At 45.0% G+C, this 12,091-nt stretch overlaps 1 protein-coding gene across 1 annotated transcript in view; it reads right to left on the reverse strand.

Annotated features, from left to right (window-relative positions):
• The window catches only part of LOC104470976 (serine/threonine-protein kinase TNNI3K), a 24,715-nt gene that overhangs the window by 6,080 nt on the left and 6,544 nt on the right, over window positions 1–12,091 (reverse strand). The window contains exons 5-7 of the mRNA XM_010086120.1: window positions 9,722–9,832; window positions 2,698–2,796; window positions 1,110–1,248 (exon numbers count right to left, since the gene is read on the reverse strand). Coding sequence (XP_010084422.1) covers window positions 1,110–1,248; window positions 2,698–2,796; window positions 9,722–9,832 — 349 coding nt within the window. The remainder of the gene's footprint in view (window positions 1–1,109; window positions 1,249–2,697; window positions 2,797–9,721; window positions 9,833–12,091) is intronic.

A 12,091-nucleotide genomic window follows, 5' to 3' on the forward strand; every position in this document is an offset into this window, starting at 1 on the left:
AAAGAAATGATGAGTATGTAGAGAACCCCTGGTACGTGTACCGTGTTGGTTTGATGTACATGCAGAGGTAACATGGGAACATTTGTGATGATGTATATATACATGGGCAGCACATTTCTTCTCTGTTTTTCTCATATATTGTGGTTGGGTTGAAGAAGAACTTTGGCTTTTGTCAGACTGCAAGTGTTGCTATATTCCAGCGGCATTCTCACCTCTCCAGTCTGATTCTGTTGCCATGGCCCCAGCGCTGATCAACGAGTCAGTCAGGTTGCGTTAAAAGGAACAGCTCAGGTTTGTGACACCAATTACCGTTCTGCACAGAATACTGCCAACATTTCTGCAGGTTATTTCACCAATTACTTTCATTCCTGGGCATTTAAGAGTTGTTCCTCTGCTCCTGTATTTATGCCAGGTTTCAAAGGGTGATACTTTGCGAGCAGAAGACCTCCTGCTTCCAGCCTCCTTTTTCTTTTTCCAGTGCTGAAGACACTGATTTTAAAGAAAAAAATCTGAAACAGTGTCCCAGATTCTTTTCCTTTTGGAATAAACTATCTGGCTGATAGGGAACCTCCCACTGGCTTGTTATGGTGAGTGAGTGTCTCTTCTTTCCCCCCTTTTATTGTGATTATATCAGTTCAGCGCACACGTATCGAGACTGAAACTTCAAGAGCTCACGCTTGAAAAAAGTACTGAGTCGTGCTGTTTCCCTCTGCACTTTTTTTCCTGCGTGCGCGGGATGTGTGCACTGTAGGCAAGGCTCAGAGAATACAGTAAACTTACACTGTCAAAATTGTGCAAAGAGGAAACTGGGGAGAAACAGCAGAGCAGGAGCAGTGGTCCCTGAAGGATGCTGCTTTCGGCACTGCTGGGCATCCTGAGCAAGGAAGGAGCCCCGGGGCTCTCGTCCCTGCTTTCGCAGCCGCTGAGGAACGGCAGCGCTTTGCAGAGAAGCTCAAGGAGTGAAGAAAACCCTCCAGCTGCTACGTGTTTGTTTCAGTTCCCAGAGATGGTGCACAAACACACAGGGAATGTGTGTCAGGAAACTACACTCAAGATTCAAGGCCTGACTCTGCTTACAAAACACAAAGTTAAAGTTGATTTTTTCTTACCATCAGCTTTGCTTCCCTCTTCCATCAAGAGCTTTGTGATGTTGAGGAAGCCTTTGGCAGAGGCCAGGTGGAGAGGTCTGTCTCCAACCTCCCCACTTGCATTCACATCGGCTCCGAACTTGAGTAAGAGGTGGGTTACCTAAATATTTCAGCAAGGCTAGTTAAAGCATCACATGAAAACAAACCTTTTGACAAAATCAGATAGAATATTGCATTGGGTAGCAACAGATGTCGGTATCTCTTCAAAGGAGGAGGTTCAATAGAAATTTCATTTTTAAGCCACATATCCATAAAACCATTCAGATTCTCAAAAGCAAGTGCTCATTCATTCTCTAAAATATTATGTAAGGGATAGACACAAGACTCGTATTTGTTTAACTGACCAGTCAGCATAATAAAGCAAATGCCCTCAAAGTCCACAAATGCCAGAGCCTCAGCTTCCCTCCTGAGCGGTGTCTCTTCCCACAAGAGCACCGTGTGTGCTTTGAGCAGCATGTCCCAAGACTGTGACTATCTGTTCAGAAGTGGCTCATGGCAAATAAGCAAATTCATCTCCCAGCCCAGCATGCAAGGTTTTTCTTGGTGTTACTGGACGATGAGGCACACACATATGAAAAGAAGGAAGACATCTGTGGCTCACACCCTTGCTCTCACCCCACCACAAGTGGAGCGTTTGCAATCATCCGTGCATCTGGGCTCGGCTCTTTCAAGAGCTCTGCCTACAGCAGCTCCCCAGCGCACTCAAAGGAACATGTCACTGAAATGAAAAATACACTCTACCTAGAGGTCATCCTTTGAAACTTGAAAATATCCTGGAATACATGCTTTTAGCCAAAGAAACGTGTAGAGAATGACCTGCATAAGCCCAAACAGACCCGTTATTACATTTCACACAAAAGGGCTATTCAGGGCCAACGACCGGACTGCTGGATTAACTGGATGTCAAATATGCTTTAGGAAAAGAAAGAGCATTGGGAGGTTCGGTGCCAGCTTTGGTCAGAACTTCAGCTTATGCTTCAGTAAGTCCGTGATCCATGTGAGCGAAGCAAGCGCGGCTGGACGCGTCATGGGCACAGTGCTCCGTGGAAAACCCTGCTCTCTAAAGGATCCCTTCACTTAAAAGCAGCCACAGTTTGCTTTGTGAATTTCGAGGAAAAGCAATGGAATTGCCATTTAATTATTACTGGGAAGTGATGTTCACTGCCTTGGAAAGGTGTTAGAATGTGTACTCACATCCCTTACGTTATCTCCAAAATGTGGGATGAATAAACATCCAGGGAAACACGCCTCTGGGTGCAAGACTTTTTACAGGTTATCAAAGCTAGTGAGACAATCAAGAGGTCTAGAGGGGAAGACAGAAATTTTTGCTGGGGTCTAGCACAGAGGATCAAAGTGTGTAACTTTCCTGTTCATGTTCAGACTCTTGGAGCAACCAGAGACTGACTTGGAAGCGTAACTTCGGCATGTGATGCCTTTCCATGGCAGGACCCTCTGGAATGTAGAGCAAAACTATCCAACACTAAATGTAGAGCTGCCTCTGCCTCGGTGCTCCACCTCTCTGCTTTCTGGAATTCCCCCATGTCCTTACCTGTTCCTGGCCGTAATAGGCAGCAATATGCAGTGGGGTGAAAAAAACCGCATCCTGAACATTCACATAGGCTCCGTGCTGCAAAAGAATGTCAACAGCCTCGGGGAAACAAAGAGAAAACTCCGGTTAGAAGCACACTACAGATGTGGTCAGCTAGTAAAACAAGATTCCAAAATGATGCATCACCAGTTCAAAAAAAAAAAAAAAAAAAAAAAAGAAAAAGCAAAAAGCCCCAAACAAGTGAGCTGTAAAGGTGAGGAGCTGTGTACAACCCGTAAAAGTGATTAACTCCCAGTACTGTAACTGAACGCTGAATGTCACTGGTGCTTTATAAATAAGCCTGAAAGTGTGTTTGCCAGTAAAAAGACTGATTTACGAACTAAAAGGCACAGAAATGACTGTTTGGAATTTCTCAGAGTAACCTTTAATTTTCTTTTAACCATTATGAACAAAGTGCAGTAAACATATCTGAGCTTTTAGAAGTAAAAAAGAAAAAACCTGAATGAAAGATCTTTTGAAATGTAAATGTGTGAAGGTAAATCCTCAAGCCCAGTTCCCTCAGTGTGTAAAGATTTCTTTGTATTTTAGAAGATAATAGCCCTTTGGCTTCAATAAATAACCCTAATTGTTTTATTTCAAATTTCCCCTTTTTTGGTATTTCAGGAGGCCAGTGTTTCCTGGGCAGCTATGAATTATCACACATTGGCTTTCTGAATAACTGTCAGAATAGAAGTCTGAAGGAGACCACGTTGGATTATACACTGAAGCCGAAGGGCTGCTGATTTCTGGAAGCACAAGGGAGCCTCTATACACACTGAGGGGCTTTTGCTATGGATTATTTGAGTAGTTCTACGTATCATTTTGAAGCATGTTAATTTTTGCAGCTAATGGTGATGGAGGATGCTGTACCGCCAACCACCCACAGCACAGCCAGGCACCGGGGACACCTCCCTGGCAATGGGGAGCAATGACAAGGGGACACGGGCAGCTCGGATGCTGCGGGGTTTGTACCTGCACCTCCCCACCGGGGCTCCGCCGGTGACACCCATCAGCACGGGCTGCGAGATGCACGTTGCTGCCAAGGGCAGTCCGGGCTGAGCCCACCAAACCTCTGCACACACGCAACAGCGGGGCCAGGCATTCAAACCCACGTCACTCCGAGTACTCAGAGGATGGAGACCTGTTACCAGGCAACACTGGTGCACAGGGATTATTTCTTTATACAAGTTAAACTGAAATGCATTGTTTTCCATGAGACTGTCTGAATGCCTCCTCTGTGTAAGGTCCATTCCCTGACACACCCCGGTGTGTCTGTTTCCTGCTGGTTTTAACCGTTTCACCAGGGTATCAGCTGTCAGCACCCCGGGAAGCAGCGTTCAGGGACAATCCTGTCTCTCCAGAACCCAAGGCTTCAACAGGTCCAGCATGGTACCGGAGGCACCCAGGTGATGCAAGGACTAAGCCACTCTGCTGGCGACAGGCTGGAGGAGGGGGGATCGCTGTGTTCCTGTGGAATTGCTCTTTAGCACCTCTCTGAATGCCAATGATGGGAAATGGTCGCCATCTGTGCCAACATTATTTTCCAGAAGCTAGAAGTCATAACCAATCTTTAATTCAAAACAACACTTCGAACACTTTGAACGATACTCTTTGTTATTTTTCCGAAAACTCTCTTATGAAAGGCTTATTCAGAATCTTTTTGAACATTCAAGTCAATTAGGTTCACTTCAAAGACAACTAATTAAGTCCTGATGAAGGTTAGAAGGAGTCAACAAAATAAAATACAAGACAGATTACATAAGGACTTTGTCTTTTGGACAAGGGCAAGGGATAAGAAATCCTCTAAGAAAATAAAATCAATGATTATTGACTTTTCAGCAGGTAAAATTTAAATGAGAAGACAACTTCAACACTTACCGTCTTTGCACCAGTGCGAGCCTCTGTACAGCCTTACACGAAAATATCTAACAATCTATCATGATTTTCAGAGTTCCTTTATTAAGTGATTAAAATAAAAATACGATTAGTGGCAAACATTTGCCTAATTCCCTCCAATCTAGCAAATGTAGACATGATCAGTCATGTCCTGCAAAGTCTCTTTGCATTAAATGATTACAACTCCTAGCTCCCCGCGTGTCTGTAGGAATTTCAGAACAAGCTCTACCAGAGAGAATTAAGAAATTGCTAAAGGGGGTTCTGAATGCTTCAAATACATCTTGCTGATGAATGTGCAATTAATTGTCTTTCTTAGGACAAGGTCTACTGAAATATTTAATATATGCTCTTCTGTAAGGCATGAGGACAGGCATCAGAGCAGCAATGAGCTTTCGCCCATTCTTTTATCTTGGCTGTTCCAATCAGATGAAACACAGGCCACAGATAAATCATTAATGAAAGACGCAGGTGCTGATGTCTGGAAATAGAATCCTCTCCCCAGGATGGCTTTTGTTGCAGGGTAGCCACTAGAAATAGCTCATGAATCCCAAACTCGTCGGTTACAGTCCTCTCTGTCACGGGTTGACCCTCAGGCACGTTCCGAGGGTCTTTGATTCCCCGTTTTCCTGCAGCGTGTGCAGTCACGTATGTTGATGCCACACGGATACCGTCGCCGCACTCCTGCTTCTGGAATGACTCTGGAAAGGTCTGAAAATTTGGTTCAGGATGAGACACAGGGCTGGGAAGATGCAGCACTGGCATGAGGTGCAGGGAGTCAAGGAAGAGAACGGGGACTCGGTGAACCGTTTGAACAGGCTCACATAAATGGGATTCTTCAAGGCTTCTTAAATCCTTTGAACTCCCTCCTGTTACTAGTAAAATCCCAGTGAAGAGAGGAGGTGACAGACATCCTGATGTAACACGCGACTTGTAAACACAAAGGGACTTATTACCGCAGAGAATCCATAAGATGAGACCAACTCCCTTTTCCCCAGCAGGTCCTTGCTACAAACACGTCCACACTCCAGATTCTCAGTTTGCAGATGAACCAGCACTGGGTCATCCTGCCTGGGACCCCCGCTCCAGTTCACACCTCTGTGGATGCTGCAATCTCAGAACGACAACTTCAATTTATAAAATGAAATGGGCCATGATTCTGGTTTTCCAGCACGGTTGACACTGGACAACACAGGAATGTGCACGAGGCACCTGCATTATTGATTTAGCAATGACCTCCCTGGGCTGGAGACATTTCAAAAGAGCAGACTTAACGAGAGGTTTATTAAGCTTATTGGGTGATGTTTCTAATATGGTCATCAGCTTTTTTTATAATTTTTCATTATTTCATTAATTTTTCATTCTTCCCCTTGAGAACTTCAGTTTCCATTAACAGATAAAATAAGCAAACAGCATAGCTTTGGTGAAGTAAGATGCATAGAGCAGATGAAATATTTATACACCGCACCGGCTCAAAGGAGCTGGGACATTCCATTGGAGCTGATCGCCTTCAGTGTCCGAATCTCAGAGAACTGATCACTCCGGTGGTTTCAGGCGGGGTGACGGAGCAAAAGCCATAGATGGACCAGGGAAGTGGGGAACAAAGCAATTTCCCCCCAGCTCTCTCTCTCTTTCTCTTAAATATAGTCAGTCCTCTTCTGCAGCAAGAGATCACGTTGCACAGGTTGCTGTGTACACCTCTGCTGTTCGTTTATTTAATGGTATAATTATTTATCTTACTGGAACTAGGAAGATGACCAAAAATCTGTTTTCTCACTCTTAAATTTATTCTATTTTTCAGGGGGTTGTAAAAGTTATTCCCTATTTCCATGACAATTAATGAAGCTGTGGACAAAATAAGCTATTTAATCTAGCAGAGGAGCTTCTGAGCTGACCGGAAATTTCAGAGCTACATGAAGAAGCAAAGAAAAAGCTTGCACTGGGGCTGTAAATCTTCAATCCCCAGACCAGCAGATGAACCAAAGGAGTTTATAGAGTCCCACTCCACTGATGGAGAATGCTTCTGATAAAGATCTGATCATTCCCCAGGAAGAAATAAGGGGCATTTCAAAATGCTCACCATAAGTTATTTCTTATCACGGTAATGGTCTTACTCTTGTCAGATTCTGAGCACTCCTCTTTTTCCATAACCTCAGCAGGAGCTGAAGCCATGAGACACATACCAGGGCTGACTTTGGCATTTGCAAGACAAGGCCCAGACAATTTTAAAAATTACCTGAAACCCAACGCAGAGAAGAGTGTTTTGTATTTCCCCCAGAGGAAACATTCAATAGGTACTTCATGAAAGTGAAAAAGACGATGAAAGAGTTAAGAATCCGGTTGATGTCCCATTGCCATTCAAACAGTCAGGTATGGTGGCTCCTGCTCTGCTTTATAGTTACAGGATACACAGGGATTTCCAGTAAGCTAATTAAAAACATGTATGTGTGCTGGAGGGGAACGTCAGGATGCCTCTGAGCTCGGGATGTAACGCCAGAGCGCAGACACCCCGTCCCACTCGCGCTCAGCCCCGCTTTGGGCAGACACACGGAGGAGCCTCGTTCCCCCACCTGCAGCGCTGACCTCCAGCTCACAGACGGTTCCCTCGCTTGGTGAGCGTGCGCGAGGATGCTGCAGATCGATTCGTCCCCGATCGCGGCTGGAGGGGCTGACACACCGCAGGCTGGCAGCTTTGTAATTGAGCTCCTTGGTGCGACCACCCGCAGGCTGTTTTCACCTTCCTCCAGCCTGACCTTCCTGACGCACACAGAGATTGTCTCGGTGACACGAGGTTGTCACCAGCTCTGCCTCTGTGCATCCAGGCTTTGACAAGAGGCACAAACATACCTGTTGGGTTTAAATCATTTTGGTACACACACACACATATACTTTTAAATGTACACACAGGTGAGGGATAGACGTATGATATATGTATAGCCTTCAGAGGGCGAAACCAGGTAACGTGTGTCTCCATTAGAAATGGGGGGAACACTGACACAACGTCTCCCTCCCATGGGACCTACCATGTACTCATCACAATAATTAGCAATAAAGCAGTTGCTCCAGTGAATCTCTGCCTCTCTCACGCTCACAGCCAGGCAGCCTCGTGCAGACAAGCTATGGCAGAAAGTTCACTAAGGGTGCACAAGCTGTTCAGAGCTGTGTTTGCGAAGCGTGGCTGGTCTCTCCCAGGGACTGCTCTACTCTTGGGATCATTGTTTGCATCAGTGCCCACAGACTCCACAGAAATTTCAGCCTTGCAACGAGTACCGTGGTGTCAAGCACTGTCTCTGTACATACGTGCAGTTAGTGCACAAGGTGAAATACTCGAAGATATCAAGTGCAAAAACTCGCAAAGGTGCCTAGTGCCATTTTCAAAAGCTTCAAAGTAATTCAGATATGTGATTAACTTAATTGGAAATTAAAATCCTGACTGCAAATTCCAATAGAGAGCTACTGGCATCTTTGAAAGCCTAAATAAAATAGAAAATCTGGCATATAGTTACTGACCCAGAGATCTGATAATTTCTTCAGAAACAATAAGTCAAAGAAAGTCTGAACTGTGTAAACAAAGAAGCATCTCCTTTCCTCAGCTGAACCTCAGTGGGTAGGCTCTTAGTTTCTCAGACCAGGCATTCAAATGTGGGCAGATTTATTGAGATAGTATGGAAAATTTCTAAAGATTTATCAATTCCCCAACAAAAATGCCTGTTTGAAAATAAGTGTCTGTTCTCACTTTCAGTATACACCTAACTATGCAACTATTTCTACTGCATACATATAGTGACCAGTGTGTGTGTGTGTGTGTGTACAAGGTGATGGACGGGAAATGTGGCAGGGAGATGCCTGCACGCCCAGTGACTGCTGTAACTTGGGAGCTCATGGGACATGTGTTTCTTCCTGCTACGCGCATACACAGAGGTTCTTCTTTCTGCTGAAAACTGCGCTCAGCTTTGTCCTGGTCATCCAGCCAAACTCTTACATTTGAATTTATAAGTCTAAGATGCACAACTAAACTCACAGCTTGAAGGCAAGTATTCATATCACCTGTATCTTCTCCTTTGTCTTTAGTTATTTTTTCTTGCATTTCTTGCTGATGATCTCTCTTTAAAGAACTCTGATGTCTCTGTCTCCATAGGTTAATCCAGCACTCTGTGTAAGTTAAAACCTTCACTCAGGCAGAGGACAAAATCTTTGCATGCTTAATGGACCCCAAGGAGATAAAAAGCGAAGCAGCTGAATGCACAAGCACCTTTACAGCCATAAACCCTTCATTACCAAGGTAATTTCCCACACCCAGTACTTTAAGAGATTAAAATAAATAAATAAAGGACACTGAGTGAGCTGTTGCCAGGGTGACAGAAATGAGATGATGTGTGAAATGACTGAACTGAGGTGGTAAATGATAAGAAAACAGATTCATGACTGACAGCACGTCTAAAAAGGGAAGGACCTGATTATAGGCATCCAGGGAATGCCACCGCTCTCCTCCTTCCTCTGCTCCCCAGAGTGATGTCTCCAACCCATCAGTATGGATGTCTGAGAGTCATGCTAGACTTACCCTGACAACAGTTTTCTCTGCACTACTCTGAAGTATAAACCAGCTCCGAACTAAGAACCTCTGTCCCTTTCTGAGATGGAGATCACAGGGCTGTGAAGCAGAGCCCGTGACACCTGGAAGAGGGAATAAAATTCCTTTACTCAGCTTCCTTCCCTCTCAGAAAGATGGTGTTTGGAAGCCTTGCTCTGTATCCAGGCTCAGAAATCCTGACACGTACAAGTGAGCGTGTTGCATCATGTTCCTGTTGGTTAACACTTCTGGTACCTAGAAAACAATGCCACGTATCGCCGAGACGTTAAAGACATTTACATAAAGGTGGGAGATGTACAAACAGAACTGTGCCCTTTGTGCATGCTTGTTCGATGTAAAAATATGAGCACAGGTACGGTTTTCCCCAAATGCACAAAAAATGAAATAAAATTCATCTGTACTTAACCCGTTCTGTTTCAAACGGCATCAATCTAAAATAAACCGACCTGCCGCTACCAGCCCTCACCGAAACCATTCCCGCACCGCGAAGGAGAAGCGTACCTTGTGGTGACCGGCGATGGTGGCGATGTGCAGGGCGGTCAGAGCTCCGTACCCGACCTGCTGGATGTCAGCTCCCCCGTGCAGCAGCGCCGTTAGCAGCTCTGCGCTGTCCTAGAAGGCACGCCGGTGACACTGGTTATTTCTGGGACGGGGCTCAGACAGGGGCAGGGAGGGAGCCGAGGGAGCTGTCTGCGTCCAGACTCCCCGCTACCACCCTGCTGCATCCCATAAGGGACTGGCCATGGCCCCAGGGGCACAGAGGGCAAGGAGGGGACTGGAGGGGCACCAGGAGTCTCTTTCTTGGTATACTAAAGCCCGTATCTTTATAAACAGTCTCTATTCTGATTTCACAATATCTTTAAAGACCCCTCGGTCTCCGAGCCGTTATTAAGTACTCAGACTGTGTTAAATGTCTAAACATTGCAGAACCTAACACAGAGGAAAGTCATCTGGGGCTTTCCCAGGATAAACTCATGGCGTGTACACCAAATTCTGAACTGTGAGCTGATTTTTCGTATTGTTTCACTTCTTTCCTGCCCTGCACACAGATTTTGCTGTGACAGCAGTAATGGGCGCTACCAAGTCACAGTAATAATGAAATGAAATAACTTCTCAGTGAACTTGAGACAGACACGAAGAGCTGTGACGCCCAGGCAATACGACCACCAATAAACTCTACTTTACAAATAGAGAAATTGGACAAGAGATATGGTTTGTTTGGGGCAGTGGCAGGATGCACAGCAGAGAGCAGGCCATCCTCCTCACCATCCCTTGGTCTAACTGCACCGACCAGAACTGTCAGAATTTTCCCTTCTTGGAGATCTGCCTTCCGTCATCATCCCACCCAGAGGTGGGCCTTCTCCAACTCATTTTCAGTGTTTCCTAAGAAGAAATGCCACAACATAGGGGTAAAAGAGATGCTAAAAGCTCCAGCCTTCCTTACTGTTCTCTACCTCTTTGAAGCCCACACTGAAAGAAGTGCGAGAATGACTCGATGCCAGAGAAGCAGCAGTGAAAAAATGTCTGTGAAACATACTGGAATGGTTTTCCTGTTTTCAGGAAATATTAGGGATTTCTCTCTGATAATAATGGACAGTAAATGCCCATATCACTTCTCCTATCAAATAGCTTTATACCTTGAAGCCTGGCACTGGGTTGCATAACGGGTTGGATATTACGCAGCCTGGGAAGATGGGCTGAGGTGGAACCACCTTGCTTTGTTCTGTTGTAATTAGTGGCTCAGGCCAGTTTTCCGAGTTCTGTTTCACTGCTATGAAATGCCACAAAATATTCAGATTATACGTAAGATGAAGTCAAGGAGTTTTACAACTGTCTCAGTATACATGGTGTTGTTGTTTCCAAGGTATCTCTACGCTCATGTATATTTTGCTTAGAAAATAACTGTAATACAACAAAAGCTGCCATTGGGTGACTCATGGTAAATCTGAAAATGTCACTTACAGCAGAAATGTTACATTGAATTTTATTTTACATCCCAAAATACACACTAGTTCTCTTAGTTTTGTGCAACTTGAAAAGTATATTGGATATTGTACCACATGGCCTGAGTGATTAAATAAGTTGCTGATACGGTTCTTTGCCGTGTGCGAGAGATTTATCAGCTTTACAGTGCAGGGAAAACAGACAGAACAAGATTTGATAGCAGAATGAAAACTGTTCCCAAGTAATGAAAACATCCTAGAAATCTGTTATGAAAATCCTATTAAGCAAAGGATTTCTTTTCCTCCTAAATTATTAATTGGAAACCATTCACTGAGATTGACATTAAAGAAAGGCAGCGAAATTCTTCCAGGCAATTGGCTAATTATGCAACATTGTGCATGGGGGAAGTTTTTTTTATGATGGCCATAAACCATCACTTCATCCCATGATGTATAAGATTTGATTATAGCCATCATTTTACAGCTTGCATATCGAACCGGCAGCAGTGCTTGTAAAACCAAACGAACATCGGAATTACAAGACATAGTGCAAGATATATAGCAAGTGCTCCTGTTATAGTAACGAGGAGAGGCAGCTCATGGAGCTAAGCCATGGAGCTGCAGGGCGTAAGGCATCCGCAGCACCACGGCATTCGGGTGTCCAGCTCCGTGAGTCCTCAGCCTGTTTAACGACCAGCCCTCCGCGTACACCTGGGGCAGTGGTTCCAGTGGTGGGGCAGATGAAATCCAGCACCTGGAGCAGGAAATTGGCTTCGCTTGTCCACAGCAAACAGTGGAAACAGGGGCTGTCCTTCTTCCCATAGTCAGACAAAACCACAAGAGCTGCTGCTTGCATCTCTATCTTTCCACCCCTACCCCCTCTACAACAGCCAGAACCTCGCTACACTGGCGGGTCCGCCTCTCCTCC

Source organism: Pterocles gutturalis, unplaced genomic scaffold (genome assembly GCF_000699245.1).
Source record: "Pterocles gutturalis isolate BGI_N339 unplaced genomic scaffold, ASM69924v1 scaffold47720, whole genome shotgun sequence".
NCBI lineage: Eukaryota > Metazoa > Chordata > Aves > Pterocliformes > Pteroclidae > Pterocles > Pterocles gutturalis.